We start from the raw sequence: 17,763 nt of genomic DNA, 5'->3' as shown, positions 1-17,763 counted from the left end.
AATTAAACATTTAGTTTTTGTTTAATTTTAAAAATAAACTATATAGTTTAAAAAAAAATTTATTGGTTTAAGTTATTAAAGATTAATCATTGTTAGATAATATGATTTTTGTTATTTAAAAAAAATCTTTATAATTTTAAAAGTTAACATCGACAAATATTTAAATAATTAACATATGCAGGTATAGTATTACGAAATTAAATTATATTTATTTAATTTATATTATCTACAAATCCAATAGATCATTTATTGTTTAAATCCAATTATTGATAGCCCAATAAAAATTTCTGGTAGGTCCAAAATTTAAATGATAAGATTAGAGATTAAATGTAACATGACTTTCTATGAATATGTCCATTAGATCTATTTTTAAAAAAATCACACATGAATCAAAGTTGTGACTTCTGTTTTAATATATAAGATACAAATGAAAAAATTAAATAAATTATTTTAAATTTTAAAATTCTTAAAATTAATTTATAAATTAATATTAATCTTATTTCAGTTATTGATAAATGATATAAAATTTTGAAATCAATTATTTTAATTGATACTAAACTAACATCATTTACAAAACAGATGTGAATGTTAATATCATTTTCTTATAATTGATACATATTGACATCACTTATAGTAACTAATGTCAATATTTGATATATTTGTATCATTTAGTAATAAAATGATGTAAATTATTTGCATCACCACTTTCAGAGTCATTTATTTAAGTGATGTAAATTTATTTTACATCATTTATAAAGAATGCAAATATTAAAAACAAATGATGCTAAACAGTGTTTTTTTTTTTTTAGTGATGGCTCATCCGTAATACACAAGTAATATGTACTTCCTTCGGTCGAAAAAAAAAATAATATGTACTTCCTTCGGTCGAAAAAAAATAATAATATGTACTTCCTTCGGTCGACGTAAGAATGTTGAAATAATGGGATGAGTAATGAGTGGCGGCTGTAACCATAATGACCTTTTACTTTTGCCAAAAAATATATACACCCTCCGTTTCATCATAAATTTTTTAGAAAAAAAAATTGTTTCACAAATATGTATTTTTGTGTTTTCTATGATAAAATTGTAAATTTCAAAAAAATTAATTGAATTTATTGAATTACTATTGGTTAAAATTTATTAAAAATTGAAAATTGCAGAAAATAATATATTTATTATGGTAGTTTAATGTGTTTTCTTAATATGTGTGAAAATATTAAAAAGTCTATCATTTAGGAACGGAGGGAGTAGTATTTTGTAACTTTCTATTTGTCGCCGCCTTTGATATTTTCAAAACTCTCGTGACGCAGCGTCTTTACCCCAATAATAATGAGAAGAATAAAATACGTACCTTCGGTGACCGATTGACCATGCTTTCGTTGTTTATACAGATTTAGTGTTGGTGCATGTTAGACAAATACATTACAACATGGGACACAATATTTACACTACAACATCTATTGGTGACTAGAAGAGTGCACTAAATGAGCTTTCTCATGATTAGGAATCTGAACCTACTATTCTTTAAAAACAAAAAATAGAAGAAACCTTCTATTCAAGTGATACACCACAAGAGGTCAAGAACCCCGAAACCCAGAAAGTTTATATCGTTGTAACAATAAAATATTGTAGTTAGGTTATAAAAGGGTTGACATAGTCCAAATGAGGAAGAAAAGAAGTTCACGAAAACCAATAAGATTGGAGCTCCAAAATGGAGGACGCTGGAAGTTACTTTGACGTGTAAAATATACTAGGAATGAAGACCTAGTCGAACATTGGTACAGTAGCCCCTTTTGTCCTATAAATACATAGAGCTTGTTAACTTCCTATAATATCTCACAATAAAGTATCCACATAATATCTTTCAAAGTTACAATCAAAGTATCTTCTCAAGTATCCATAAATTGCTTTCTGATAGATGCAAATGGAGAGCCCAAAATCACCTCTTCAACCCCCAACCTATGGAAATTTAGTCACAATCCTTAGCATAGATGGTGGTGGCATTAGAGGGATTATTCCTGCCACTATCCTTGCTTTTTTGGAATCGGAACTTCAGGTATATTTGTCCTACCTAAACTATATGTTACATCTATAACACTTCTATTTTGTCCACTTTAATAATGAGCTTTCGAGTTAATACAAATTTCCACTATAATATTTTTATTTGACTTTTTATATGGAATTATTTGACATGTTATATGGCATTATTGACATGGAGTTAATACATGGATGTGCAGAAACTGGACGGAAACGAAGCAAGGCTTGCAGACTACTTTGATGTTGTGGCAGGAACAAGCACCGGTGGTCTGGTTACAGCCATGCTAACTGCTCCTAATAAGGAAGGCCGACCCTTGTTTGCAGCCTCTGAGATTAAAGAGTTTTACCTTGAGCACTGCCCAAAAATCTTTCCTCAAAATCATTTCCCATTCTCTGCCACCAAGAACTTGGTGAAGTCCTTGACTGGTCCCAAGTATGATGGTGAATACCTTCATCAACTTATCCATGCCAAGTTGGGTGATACAAGGTTGCATCAAACACTTACTAACGTTGTCATTCCAACCTTCGATATCAAGCATCTTCAACCTACTATATTTAGTAGTTACGAGGTTTGTTTTGTGTTTTATGTCTACGCAGTTACTGCGATATCTTCAAATATAGAAAACTTTTGATACAATAAAGAAAACTATCTGTTAGGTGAAGAAAAATCCTCTCAAGAACGCAACCCTCGCTGACATAACAATCTCAACTTCAGCAGCCCCTACATACTTGCCTGCCCATTTCTTCAAAACTCATGATTCAGCCGGAAACGTGAAAGAATACAATCTTATTGACGGGGGAGTTGCAGCTAACAATCCGGTAATTTACCAGAGATATGAAATTATTGTCATTGTAGGCTTTCAACATTATTAAAATAAGATACTATGCAATAACAATAAAAAGGAATTATCTATCAACTTAGTCTAGCATTTTCATGGCCTTGATTGTTAAGCTGTGTGTAGTACGGTTTTTGTGTGAAACAAACATCGACATTTCTTGACTTATATCTTAACAATACTTTTAAACTATCACATGAGTGGTATACAAAAGACGGATTTTGGAAAATTAAACGATCCGGATTCAAAGCAATTTCACACGGATATAAAATAACATTTTAAACTTCATTTGAATACTTGGATAGAAGGTTTATCCGTAGAGTACACATTTTTTTCAAAACTAATCTAGGACCCTATAGATTTGAATTACCCTATATTAATGAAAAAAAATTAAATTAATTGAATTAGAATCTACGTGGAAGATTTTAAATTTGCTTTATGTTTCCGTTTGGGTTCTTATATTATATAATATATTAATTGTATGAAAACACTGAATTACGATGGTAGAAAACTCAAGCCTTTATTTTATTTTACTTAATATGGAACTTCTAGTTATATCCATCGGGCATTAGTTGACCCAAAAGAAAACCCATCTATAGAAGGATTGTATAATGCTATATAATACTTTTTTCTCATTCATATTAAATATCATTTTAATATTTTTTTTTATTAAAAAAATTTCATTTTAAAATTTTAATACAACTTTCAGCTTAATATTAATTATAAATGCATTAATTTTATAAATATATTTATTTTTCTCAAAGACTATTGATTAATATGTTTATTTAGTAAGAACATAAATGTGTTTTAATCATTTTTTTAATTTGTGTGAAAAATGTCAAAGTGAATTTCATTATGAAATGGGCGGAATATATAATGTAGGCTTTGGTGGCCATTGGGGAAGTGACAAAAGAGATAACAAGAGGGAGCAGTGACTTTTTCCCTATAAGACCAAATGACTACGGAAGGTTTCTTGTGCTTTCTCTTGGAACTGGAACTCGTAAATCAGAAGAGAAATTCAATGCAAATGAAGTAGCTGGATGGGGAATGTTGAGTTGGTTAACACACGACAACTCTACACCTCTCATTGATGCTTTCATGCAAGCGAGTTCCGATATGGTTGATTTTCATCTCTCTGCTGTTTTTCGAGCTCTTCACTCTGAAGCCAACTATATTCGAATCCAGGTGTTGGCAATCAGCTCACTATCCTTTTCCTTTTCTTTGTCGCCTTATTTATAACAATCGCTTTCAATTATACAGGATGATACATTAAATGGGGATGCTGCTTCTGTTGATATTTCTACCGTTGAGAATCTCGACATTCTCGCCAAGACAGGAGATGAACTTCTCAAGAAACCTGTTTCAAGAGTCAATCTTGAGTCGGGATGTAACGAAAATGCTTATGAAGTGACGAATGAAAAGGCCCTTATAAAGTATGAGACATTAATTTTGCATTTGATATCTTTATTCATTCATTTTTACATGATTATAAATGTTCTGTTAATATATTTAAATTTTGGCTGTGAAGGTTAGCAGGAATACTATCAAAAGAAAAGATGATCCGAGATTCGCGATCTCCTCATGAAAAAAAGCCAAATAGCAAATAAAAGATCATTAGTTTATCCTTTCTCTAGTTTTTGTTGTTAATGTTTATTTTTCTTTTCTGTTAAATAGCAAATAAAAGATCATTAGTTTATCCTTTCTTGGTTCACTAACGCAAGTTTAGTTTTATAATAATAAATGATTGCCGCTCATTGTAGTTACTTGTATGATTGTATCTTCTATCATTTGAATAAAGTCAATAAAATACTAAAATTTGGTCTTCATCCAACATACATTAGAATAAGGGGTAATTGATCAAATAACTTGAAAAATAAAGGGAAATGATATCTTTCATACAATTAGAAGTGTCCAATATTTTGAAAATTACAATTTAGCCAACTCTTCCAATATAATAACAAAAATACCATTATTGGTTTCCAAATAATTTTAAAAACTGGAAAATAGATTAAAACAAAAAATTTCCGTAATTCTTATTAATAGGCTGATCCAGTGTTGTTAACTCATTAGAGGTCTTCGGTAATTTCTTAAATTCATTTCTTTAACATTTAACTTTGTTTACAAATGTTTGATTAGCAGTTAGATGCATTCTTTGATAGGAAATCCTTGTTTGTATTTAAAGGATAAAACTATATTTTCTGGTTAATTAATGGGAAAAGGTTTAAAAGTGAACATATTGCAGGAAGCTCGCTGATAAGTAAACGAAAATGTTTCTTAAATCTGCAAAATAAAGATTGGCGGAAGTTTGTTTCAAAAAAAAAAAAAAAAAAGATTGGCGGAAGTAATTCTACCAAAACCCTCTGCTGATTCTTGGCAGACCTTCCGTTGATGTTTGCCAAACCAACAAGTGTTTCTAGTAGACTTAAGAGAAACCAATATATTGAGAACTACTTATGAACAATCTTTTATGCAAATAGTATTGCACTTGTTACTGGTTTCTGACAATGGAGATGGATAATGTGGTTCGGAGTCCCTTGTTAATTGCGTAAGAGATCAAATATGAGAATTTTCTCCATAAGTTTTGTGAATATTACAACATGATTAGGGAGATAGAAGTTGAGATTAAAAATATGTTGCCTAAATATATATTGGAACGTAACAAATGCTTAGCAACACACCCCCAATCTAATCCACCTGCAGTGACAAAGGAAGGTTGTCATAATCAACTTCAAATACAATCAACAAATAAACATTGTCGTAATTAAGTTCCACCTGCTCAGTAAGTAAATGTTGTATTCAATCTCCGAGTACTCCATCAACAAAGAAGAAAATAATTCTTCAGAGAAGTACTTCATCTAATAATCCATCATCAAAGAAACCAAAACATTCGGAAAATAACTGATAAGATTTAACCACAAACGACATCCCGAATGGCGGAAAAAGACTTTTCCGTAGTAACCCATCACTAAAGAAGGCAACTCGTAGCGGTCAAAAACCAAATAAATCTCTAATGCCCCGACCGCCCACGGCTAATGGGCCACCCACCCACGTTCGCTCTCTCGGCCCGTGGGCCTCATCCCGTTTTAACAGTCGGTGCGTTAATTTATCTGAGGCTTGAAATTATTGTTTATTGACCATACAATCACCATATGATCTTTCCCGTGCTTTTGGCCTCTCTCACACGGTATCGCGAATCACTTTCCAATAGGTCACCCATCTTTTCACTACTCTAGCCAAAGCACACTTAACTCTGAAGTTTTAAACGGATATGTGACGGAAAAGATAAGTCAACTTTTGTGACATAAGTAGTCAAATCAATCATCTTAAGCCTTTCCATATATCACAACTCGAGATGTTACAATTCACCACTCTCAAAAAATGTAACGTCCCCGTTGTGCCCCACAACAGGTCTCAACACGCCTCTCAGGTCAGAACCGAGATGGCTAACCAGCTCTGATACCACTTGTAACGCCTCGACTGCCCATGGCTAATGGGCTACCCACGTCTGTTCTCTCGCCCCGTGAGCCTCATTCCGTTCCAACAGTCGGTGCGTTAATTTATCCAAGGTTCGAAATCATTATTTACTGACCCTGCAATCACCACATGACCTTTCTCCCTGCTTTTGGTCTCACTTACACAGTATCGCGAATCACTTCCCGATAGGTCACACATCCTTCGACTACTCCAGCCCATACACGTTTAACTCTGGAGTTCTAAACGGATGTGTGACGGAAAAGATAAGTCAACTTTGATGATATAGATAGTCAAATCAATCATCTTAAACCTTTCCATATATCACAACTCGGGATGTAACAAAATCACGGATACATTTCCAGTGTAGTCAAAAACCAAATACGCCACCGGTACATTCTCAGCATAGTCAATGACCATTGATGTAAGGAAGTTTTACATGAACATAAAATGCAACTAAGGTCGACACAATCGAGTGATATGCACATTTTCATCATTATTTTTGGGTGATAATAATGGAAGACTGCAGTATTTGGCTTTGTTTTATATTTTACCTTGAAGACTGTTTGGTTTTTATCCTTACGTGATATTTTACTTGAATATTGTTTTGGTTTTGCAACACTGTCCTTATGTAATGCAGAATTATTTGTCGTTTATGCATGTATTAAGAGAAGAGAGGATCATATCTACTGATAGCAAATTAAGATAGGATACAAATCAAAGGTTAAAACTTTTTATATGCCAAAATTTACGTATAACTTGTTACCTAGAAGAAAATAACTAATAATTTGAATTCCAATTTTATTTTTAGTTTTTTTTTATGTGAGAGTATCAGGAGACGGATTTTTTAAAAAAAATATTGTATGTTTTTTTTTTGAAAAGAAAATGGTTAAATCCGGGTATGTTAAATATAATTTTTTATGTATAACAAAATTTTTACGTATAGTACAGTTTTATGCTACAGTAAAACAGTTTATAAGATTCACAACATTCTATGTCAAATGATTTGATGAAGATTTGGAGTTGGACGATACTAAATCGTAATAAGGGTTGGAAGAACTCCCCAAATGTGTTGGAGATGAGAGGTTATTAGGTTAGTCATCACGTTTGGGCTGCACAAAATAGATGGGCTATTCAATTAAAATTGCAAATTACACCAACCTGGGTCTCAGCCGAGGAACTAGCGAAAGTTAGCCACACACTATACGCACACATTTTATAATTGAGCGGTTGATACGATCTTTACGCAGACCGGCGGTTTATTCAACGGAATTGACTGGATTCGCCCAGAGCCGTGCGAGCACTAATCACTGCCCGAAGCGACCAAATTTTTTTTATGAAACTATGTCTACAATCGCTAATAGTTTATTGTAATAGAACTACAGAACAATTTTTTTGGTCATCTGAAATGTATAGAGAAAATTATCAGTAAAAATGTATAGAGAAAATATTTTTATTGAGTTATTTACCCAGATTTTTAGGAAAAACAAAACAATTGTTTCCGTATTTTGTTTGGTTTCTTAAACAAACCATGTTTTCAATCTTATATCAGTTTTTGCTTATCCATATAAATATTAAAGAGGCTATGTTGTATAGTTGTTTAACATAAGATCTAGTTAATGAAAATTAATCATAATTTTTTATTTTTAAAAAATGTGCTAGGCCAATGAGGCAATGATTATTTCCCTCTCCTGTGAGCAGAGATGTTATAAACTTAGTTACCAAAGATATGATATCATAGCTTGTTTTTATATAAAAATGATGCCGTAAACGACAGTTTCTTTTCCCCTCATGTGGGCACGGCTCTGGATTCGCCATGTCCATCTCCTGGCTAGAGCTACGTTTGTTTCGAACAAAGCTTATATGTATTCTAAAAGTCCTTTTCAAGTTGGAGTGGAAACTGTTTGCACTCCAAGCTTGCTCAGTAGATTGTGAAGTGGAGGAGCTGAGACTGAAACGCAATGAACTCCTGGTGTTCTTGGTAATGAGCTTTTAGACAATCTCCGAAAATGAACTCGATTTTGAAGTTTCCAAAACTGTTTTTTTCTCCAAAAGCAAAACTTTAAACTCAGCTTCAAAACTATTTATATTTTATAATATGGTTTTTATAATTATCATAGCTAATTTGAATTCATAAAACTTTTGTAAATAAGTAGCACATATATAAACATATTACAACAATATTAATTAATAAAATATTCGATTAAATATAAAAATTTAAATAAAAAGAACTCAATTAATATTAAACTTCAAACAAAATACCTTATTATTTCATAAAATGATTTTCCTAATGCATATATGATCTATTAGTGAATTTCGAAGTAAAAATGACTCTCTTCATTTTTACTTTGTAGATTACGAGCTAAAAGTTGTTGAAATTGGATAATATTGATACTTGTAAATACATTAGACCAGAACAAGAAAGTAAAAGAGAAAATAAAATATTGCTAAAAGACTAATTTCTTTTCGATGATATTAATATTCGTGAATATATTCGATATGAACAAGAAAGAATTGTACGAAAAAGACATCAAAAACAACAACAACAACCATCTTCAATTACACAAAAAAATTTGGACAATATTTGAAAATTTGAAAGTTCCGGATCAAACTTACCTGACTATTAGTGTTGTTGTAATATTTATATTTGTATAATAGTTATGTCTTCATGTAATTTTTTAAAATTTTTTTGTTAAGTTTTTTTTGTATATTATTGTTGTCTAAATCTAGTTTAAAATATTTTAAATCTTATTTTAAAGTTTTATTTAATTTTATGTGTAAAATTTAAAATCTGTAAACAAAATTTAAAATATTTATGAGATATAATTTTTTTAAGGATTAAAACAATAAACGAGAAAATATTTATGAATCATAAAGGTGATGTGTGATTATAGAGACCAAAATGCAAATAAAATATGAAACTTCAAATTTAAAGTTTTGAGTAGTGAAATTTCAAATATAGAGTTTCAATCTTCAAAACTTCAAATATAGAGTTTCAATTTTCAAAACTTCAATGTTTCTTTTTGGAGAGCAAAAAACTTCATATTTGAAGTTATATAATGTGTTTTTGAGATGCTCTTAAGAAACTCAAATAATGATTAGAAAAAGAACAACGAGAACTGAGCCACATTTATTTTTCACTGAATTCATAATTATGGTTTATAAGGACTTTATAACCAAATATCAAATGGAGTCCAATGTGTCTAGCGAATAGCATAAAGTAGGAGAAATCCCATAAGGGATTCATGTTGTTAGAGCTGAAATCAGCTACTTTGATAGATACTTGGTTTTACTTCTTGTGACTATTGACTCTAGGCAAAACTGAAATTATTTCACTACTTGTTGCTCATCAAGAAACCCAAAGCAAACTATCAAATACTAATACCCTGTTCGTTTCATAACCGCTAGACGCAGCGTCAGCGGCGATAAATTAGCCTTTCATTACGGCAACCCAACACCGGTGAAGGTTCCGAGCTTACTTATTTTCCAGACGCAGCGGCAATCAATGATGGGTGAAAGAGACGCAGGAATTAATGGCGTCACCGGCGCTTCACTTTTTGTGTCTCCGTAAGAGACGCTGAGATTAATGGCGTCACCGTTTTTAATTTTTTTGTGCCTCCGTACTTTATTTTTTTAGACGCAGCCGCAGCATTCGGCGTCTACCAAAAGAACACGCCTTAAGTATGTTCTTACATTAACTTTATAGTTGAAGGGGTTATTCTAAGATCCATTTTTACTTTAGAAGTCTTTTCATTAAAAATCCATAGCATCTGCAACGACTACTTGTGCGACCAAAAGAAGAGGATCACACGAACAACATGCCTTTGGCCCGCACAAGTGACGTTCCAATACATGATATAAAAGAACTAGACGATACATTTCTGTGTTCCAACATCTCAATGTCTACAAATGATATTCAGTAACTGAACAGTTATAGAATCTGATTATTTGCATTGGCATCAAAACCTATCTCTCATAAATCAGAAAAATCATAAACATATCACTTAAAACAAATGAGAACTGCACAAACTACTTGTGAAGAGAAGAGCACAAAATAACAAGAAATCTCGAATTAAATACACGAGGTCTAGGTAAGCTAACCTTTGATCCCAACAAACACCATCAAGCGTAATAGATTTCATGAACACCAATATCAGTTGATGCTACCACCGTTCATAGTTGCCTGAAAATTCTCCATAGTGGTGGGGCGGACCATACCTTGAGGGTGCATGACCATATATGTTCTGCTGCTGCTGCTGATGATGATGATGATGTGAAGATGTGGGAGGATAATAAGGATGCCGCCTTGAAGTTAAAGGACCCAAGAGATGCCCATTAGACTCGAATGGTGAATTTCTATGGTTTCCACCATTTCGTGTGCTTGACAGAGGACTCGAGTAATGCCCACCGGAATTGAATGTTGGTGATCTCTGGTTATATGTACTGGATAACATATGGTTACGATCCAGATATGTACTGGGTAACATATGGTGGTTATGACCTGCTGGTGTAATGTGAGAGGTAGATTGATAATAAGGCTGCCCCCTTGAAAATGGAGGATCCAAGTGATGTCCATTGGACCCGAAGGATGGATCTCTATGGTTTCCACCATGTGGTGGTATGGTCGACAGAGAACCTGTGGAACGCCAACCAGAACTGAATGTTGGTAACACATGATTGTGACCTGATGGTGTAATGGGAGAGGTAGGAGAATAGTAACTCTGCCTCAGCCTTGAAATTGGAGGATCCAAGAGATGCCTATTAGACTCGAATGATAAATATCCACGGTTACCACCGCATGGTTCCATGGATAGAGAACCCGTATAAGGCCCGCCAGAACTGAATGTTGGTGACCAATGGTTATGGCACGGTGGTGTAACGGGTAACCGATGGTGGCTATGACCTAATGGTGCAATAGGAGAGGTAGGAGGATAGTTACGCTGCCACAGCCTTGGTGGAGGACCCGAGAGATGCTCATTAGACACAAAAGATGAATTTATAAGGTTTCTATCATATTGTGTGGTTGAGTGAGAACCCGGGTAATGGCCACCAGAAATGACCATATGTGTAGTGGCCAATCTGTGGTTATGACCCGGTGGCGAAACAGGTAAAATATGGTGGTCATAACCCGATGGTGTAGTGGGGGAACACAGCCTCCTAATCTTTCCTCTGTGGAAAGGATCTTCTTCCAAATACTCTGTTATCCAACCACTTCTAAGATTTGGTTTCTCTGCTACAGGGGTCTGTTCACCTTTAGCTTTCTTCTTCTTCCTGTTGGATTCATTATTCTTCTTCTTCCTGTTGGATTCATTATTCTTCTTCGTCTTTCCAGTAGAATGTTGTTCCAAATTCCCATCATTCTTCTCGCCGTTGGATTCAGGAGCAGTAACATGCTGATCCGAGTTTTTGTTATTCTTCTTCTTCTTCTTATTCGTCATCATAGTCCAGTTGGAGTCATGAAGAATAGATTTTTCTTCTGAGTCTACATCATTTGTCTTGAGTGATGATAGTGTGGCTGTCTCACGTTCCCTCTTCTTCCCGAGCTCGGAAATGGCTGCAGAAGTAGCAAGACGTCGCTTTTTCTTCTCATCTTCTTTGACTCGACCAAATCCACTTTGTATATCAGGGCTTCCCTCGTAGTGTCTACCACACGACAGTCCAGTATGACCCAGTTCACCACATCTGTAACAAGACACAGCCCACAAAGAGGGCGGTGAATCACAAGGCTCGACACAGCACAGGTGACCAAAGCTTTTACAGACATAACACTGTACATTCTTCAAATCATCCTCAGTGTATTCGTACTTGCACAAACCCATTTCGTGTCCTAAGCCTCCACATCTTAAACAAACTGATGTCTTATCAGAACAATCTTTGTCTGGGTGGTTCATTGAGCAGTGCTTTGTAACATGTTGGACACTAGCGCATATCAAACAAGGCTTCCTACGAGGCTTGGTGGGATTATAACAAGGGTTAGTCATCAAACCATCGAAGTACCTTGCTGGACGAAGAAGCCTTTTCAAAACCATGTTGCTCGATGTTACTTGTTGATTCTTTCTCTTCTTACGATTGCCTTCCTCCTTGGACTTTCCTCCGTTAACCATCATCACAAAATCGTTCACGCATACACTTTGTCTCCTTTGAATCATCCAAATCCAGCCTTTGATGATACAAATTCAATCTAAGATCTTCGTCTTCGCCGGATCTATCGTTAATCGGGTAAGTTTTCGCCGATTGGTTGTGATTTTGATTTCACTTCGGAATGATTGGGATAATGGGCTTCTTTTCCTTAAAAGCCCATTACTTATGGTGAACGACTCTTTTTAACGACGTCGCTGGGTTTCTTTTGTTTCGCTCGCATTCAACAGTTTTCTTGTGTTCGATCCTTCTACTTTGAGAATTCATTGTACCATCTATTCTATTAAAACATACCCCCTTTTTTTTTTACGTCACCTTATTAGTTTTTGCAAATATTTACACTTTTACAGCAATGTCTTCTTTACTTTTAATTTAAGAGCTACGGAAATTAATTGTAACAACCTATCTATTTATTCATCTTTTTTTTTTACAACTATTCATCTTTTCTTTAAATGGTCGAAAATCATATATTTGAGAATAACATATGTTAGTTTCATGGGTTAAAATTTAGCTTAATTTTATGAACAACCGGTTAACATTCGAAGTGAATAAAACTCGAGAATACATGTCATTCTCAAACTTCTTTATGTTGAAATTTACTACAGTGTACTAATTTACCCATAGTTGTACTAACATTTATGGTCGTCCTAAGCCGATCATAATAGTTTTTCAATAATTTTTTGGGCAATTCTCTCGGATGGCTATTTTTAATTTTTTGTCACAAAAATAACCATAAAAAAAAATAAAATAACCAAACTAGACCCTTTTTATTTTAAAATTTTTAATATTTTTTTTTATTTTTTTAAGCTTGAAACCCTATCCCCAAAATCCTACCCCTTAAATCTAAACTATAAACTCTAAGTCTATATTAGTTAACCATAGGGTAAAAATGTATTTTGACCCTTTAATGAAACTTTTTTTGGTCATTTTTGTCATTGAGAACTATTTTGTGACAAAAACTTAAAAAAACTATCCTTGGAAATTTCTCTAATTCTTTTACTACAAATCATTAGAGAAAATAAATATATAAAAAGTTAAACTAAAAACAAAATACTAATTATATAACAAGACTTATTTTTATTTTAAAATGAATATTAATTAAGTTTTTACCATTAAATTTTATAACCATTTTAGATAAAGTAATTATATTACTCAATTTTCATGCCTATCAAACAAAACTAAAATTTTATCAACTTTACATTTTTGAAAATATTTTTTAAAATACATTCAAAACTATAGCCGCCAACCAATCTAATTACTCTAACTATTTAATAATTAACAAATTGTACTATATGCAATTAATTTATATTGAAAATTATTTTTGTCCCAATAATACCAAATAAATTATTGATTAATCAATAAATTAAAAAAATTATCAAAAAAAAATAATACCAAATAAATCCAGTAGTACAAAATTTATTTTTCACCAAATAATTCCATAGACATTATTTGATAAGTGATTCATCACCATATTCATTCTTACCAAAAAAGATGAATCACTTTGAGAAATTATGATATGACATCAATTAATTGTTGGCATATGGTTTTGTAACGGATCTCGGATACATTCTCTTAGTTAAGATATTATTTGAAAGATATTTTTATTTTGAAAAATAATCATAATAAATATATCAAGTTATAAGTAAAAATAATGAAATTTTTGTAGCTGAGAGAAAATATATCACTTCTAAAAATACTTTAATATACTTTCATAACTAATATGTGAATGTTATTGTTATAGTTAGGTGTATAAAAAATACATATTTTTGAAAAAAAATTCTATGAAAGTTTCTTAATTATAGTAACTATAATCGTATAAAAAATTGGTTAAACTTTAAAATCTATTTTTTACACAGTATAACTAACAAAACTTAAATCTGCCAAAATATAATTATGTAGAAGCAAGTATTATCTTAGATATTACTTCCTCCGTTCCTAAAGTTACATATTCTAGAAAAAAATATGTTTCAAAAAGATCTATTTTTTTTTGTATTTTCAATGCATGTTTTATTAACTAATTGCAAATTTCAAAAAAAAACTTAGTTGCACTAATTAGATTTTTGTTTGCTTAAAATTATGGAAAAAAAAAGATAATCACAAAATATTATGCACATTTAATGTGTTTTATTAAAATATGTGAAAAATCTAAAATATGTAACATTCTGAAACGAAGAGAATATTATGTGTAGATTATTTTTATTAAATGACAGATGCACGTCTTAAATGTGATAATATATATATATATATATATTAAAACACAAGTTAAATACATTCACTACAAAATAGTCAACATTGATAGCATATTGTTATAGCACGTTTTACTGAACTGTTATTTTAGATGATTTAGAAATTACCATATTATATAATAGTGTTGGATAAACGTTATGATATAGTGAAACCTAAAATAACATTTAATTAATGCTATTTTGAAAATTAAGTGAGCAGAAAAATAAAATCAGTAATTCCGTCAATATTTATCGGGAAATTAGACTTAAGCGCCAAAACATTATTTAAGCGGCTTTAGTAATGCTATCAAAGACATGTAATAACATTTTTCTAATGCTAAGAAATGCTAAGAAATGCTATTTGAACCCCTAAACCCTAAACATTGTTTTAAACCCTTAACTCTAAAGACAACCCTTAAACTCAAGGAAGTAGAGAGAATTTTTTTTCTCTTTTTTTTTTTAAATATGAGTTTGCATATCAAAATAAAAAGAGTTATAGAATGGCGAAGAATATCTTCCACATGGGGACAAATCCAACAAGGAACCAATTATATAAGAGATAATTTAAAAACATATGAGTGAAGGATGAACAGTAGCATCAGTAGACACCATAGGATATCCTCAAACTAAAGAGAAATAAAACGAAGACTACTCCCAAGTAAGAGCCAAGGAGCATAGAAACATAGCACTAACAAGCCTGAGTCAAAAACTAGCATAGAATCCTGAGAAGACTTGCATTTAGAGTCATAAACCGAAGTTGAACAATCTTTATACCAAAAAACAACACTAAGAACCAATCGCTTCTATATCAATATACGTACAAACCTTTCAAAGTTCACCTTGCGACTTCCTAAATTTAATTAAACATGCTACAAGAAAACAGCGGCATACTGAGGGAAAAAATCGTCGGTATGTCGTCGGAATAACGCTATTCCGACGACATACCGACGAAAAAAATCCTCAGAAATAACTCCTCGGAAATTCATCTTTCCTCGGAAATCCCTCGGAAATTTCCGACGGAATTCCGAGGAAATTCATTTCCTCGGAATATTCCGAGGACTTTTTTCGTCGGAAATTCCTCGGAATATTCCGAGGAATATGTCGTCGGAATATTCCGAGGGATACACTTCCTCGGAATATTTCCAAAATTCAAAAAAAAAATTATAAATTTATTTTTTTAAATTGAAATTCAAAAATATAAAATTAAAATTGAAATAGAAAACATATTTAAAATACAAAAAATAATAAAATAGTTTTTATAAATAAAAAAATGTTTTATAAATACAAAATTAGTATTAATAAATATAAATATTTTTATAAATATGAAATCATCTTTTTATAAATACAAAATAGTTTTTATAAATACAAAAAATAATAAAATAGTGTTTATAAATAAAAAAAATGTTTTATAAATAAAAAAATGTTTTATAAATACAAAATTAGTTTTAATAAATATAAATATTTTATAGATATGAAATCATCTTTTTATAAATACAAAATAGTATTTATAAATACAAAAAATAATAAAATAATGTTTATAAATCAAAAAATGTTTTATAAATACAAAATTAATTTTAAAATATGAAATCATCTTTTATAAATCCAAAAACGAATTTATATACAAAGAACGTTTTGTATATTTAAAAATAGTTTTTATAAATACAAAAATAAAAAAAATAGTGTTTATAAATCAAAAAAATGTTTTATAAATACAAAATTAGTTTTAATAAATATAAATATTTTTATAAATATGAAATCATCTTTTATAAATCCAGAAATCGAATTTATATACAAAAACGTTTTGTAAAATCGAATTTATATAAACGTTTTGTAAATACAAAAATAATAAACAATTTATAAAAAAAGTTCTAAATCAATTCAACACAACCAAATCACAATTCTAAACCTATTACACAACAAATCACAATCCTACCCAATCACCCTAACAAAAATCTATCAAAAAACTTCTAAAATCATCAAATCTACTTAAAAACCTAACAAATAGGACCTAAGAGAGTGGGATAAGGTCCTTACATGATTTGTAAAGGAATGGAAAGGATTCGCCGGAGAGATCGCCGCGAGAGAAGGTGGAGAACGCCGGAAGGAGAGAGAGATCGCCGGAGAGGAAGAAGAGAGAAATGGGGAAGAAGAGAGAAATGGGGAAGAAGAGAGAAATGGGGAAGAAGATGCGGTTCGAGTTTATAAAACCTTGGGTCTGACGGATATTTTCCGTCGGAATTCCCTCAGTATTTTCAATTTCAATTTTCGCGAAATATTTGGCGGCTTGTTTGCCCGGTTAAATGAAAATATTCCGAGGAAATTCCGACGGCCACTTAAATATCCGTCGGAATTTCCTCGGAATATTTTCATTAATTCGAGGAAAAAGAATATCCTGTGCATGTATTTCTATTAATTTATATTGTTCCTCAGAATTTCCTCGGAATATTCCGAGGAAATACCGAGGAACTAGTGTTTGGGGTTTCAAAACATCAATTTTTTTTTGCCGTATTTCATTTCTTATACAATTGTAATGCATACCATTGAGGATTCTTTGTATAGATGAGCATAAACCATGAAATAACAAATTTCAAAACGAATAGTAAGTATTCCCTTTACCGTTCATTAAAGTGTATAAGTGTTTCTCTTATGTTGTGGGGATTTCGTTCATACAATCGGAAAAGTGTTTATTATAGGGTAATGAACAAATTTTTGACTTCATAATGAACGTAAGACACTTAATAAGGGTTATATAGGTGTTATTCAAACCGCAAAACGTTGTTTTCGGTTTAAAAACCCTATTTCCTCGGAATTTCCTCGGAATATTCCGAGGAAATTCTGAGGAAGAGGAAATTCCGAGGAAACCCTTTTCTTCCTCAGAATTCCGTCGGAATATTCCGAGGAAATTCTGAGGAACTAGTGTTTGGGGTTTCAAAATCTCGAATGTTTTTTTATAAACGGATCGATCGATGTATTTATGTCCAAAAACGCATCGATCGATCACTAAGATGGACCAAAGCGTAACAATGTGATCGATCGATGAGATTATCCCATCGATC

At 31.8% G+C, this 17,763-nt stretch overlaps 2 protein-coding genes across 2 annotated transcripts; one reads left to right on the top strand and one right to left on the bottom strand.

The window, feature by feature from the left end:
* The first annotated feature begins 1,472 nt into the window (after nt 1-1,472).
* LOC125584399 (patatin-like protein 2) lies at nt 1,473-4,571 on the top strand. Its single transcript, XM_048752821.1, has 6 exons — nt 1,473-2,056; nt 2,238-2,606; nt 2,695-2,856; nt 3,756-4,058; nt 4,134-4,306; nt 4,402-4,571. The coding sequence occupies exons 1-6, from the start codon at nt 1,919-1,921 to the stop codon at nt 4,478-4,480; spliced, it is 1,224 nt and encodes a 407-aa protein (XP_048608778.1). The 5' UTR covers nt 1,473-1,918; the 3' UTR covers nt 4,481-4,571.
* A 5,936-nt stretch (nt 4,572-10,507) lies between these two features.
* Nucleotides 10,508-12,448, bottom strand: LOC106389500 (atrophin-1-like). Its single transcript, XM_048749428.1, has 2 exons — nt 11,713-12,448; nt 10,508-11,541 (listed from the first exon to the last, which is right to left on the bottom strand). The coding sequence occupies exons 1-2, from the start codon at nt 12,446-12,448 to the stop codon at nt 10,508-10,510; spliced, it is 1,770 nt and encodes a 589-aa protein (XP_048605385.1).
* Between the last annotated feature and the right edge of the window lie 5,315 nt (nt 12,449-17,763).

This window comes from Brassica napus, chromosome C3 (genome assembly GCF_020379485.1).
Source record: "Brassica napus cultivar Da-Ae chromosome C3, Da-Ae, whole genome shotgun sequence".
Taxonomy (NCBI): Eukaryota; Viridiplantae; Streptophyta; class Magnoliopsida; order Brassicales; family Brassicaceae; genus Brassica; species Brassica napus.
Note: the sequence above shows the minus strand (reverse complement) of the source record. Positions and strands in the feature narration are given on the sequence as shown.

What these genes read in the sequence shown, in the direction of transcription:
- LOC125584399 (XM_048752821.1), top strand. Translation starts at nt 1,919, where the DNA reads ATGCAAATGGAGAGCCCAAAATCACCTCTTCAACCCCCAACCTATGGA. An exon ending in TTTTGGAATCGGAACTTCAG is followed by an intron (nt 2,057 to 2,237) that starts GTATATTTGTCC and finishes ATGGATGTGCAG; the next exon opens with AAACTGGACGGAAACGAAGC. An exon ending in AATGAAAAGGCCCTTATAAA is followed by an intron (nt 4,307 to 4,401) that starts GTATGAGACATT and finishes TTGGCTGTGAAG; the next exon opens with GTTAGCAGGAATACTATCAA.
- LOC106389500 (XM_048749428.1), bottom strand. Translation starts at nt 12,448, where the DNA reads ATGGTTAACGGAGGAAAGTCCAAGGAGGAAGGCAATCGTAAGAAGAGA. An exon ending in TACTGCTCCTGAATCCAACG is followed by an intron (nt 11,542 to 11,712) that starts GCGAGAAGAATG and finishes GTTGGATAACAG; the next exon opens with AGTATTTGGAAGAAGATCCT.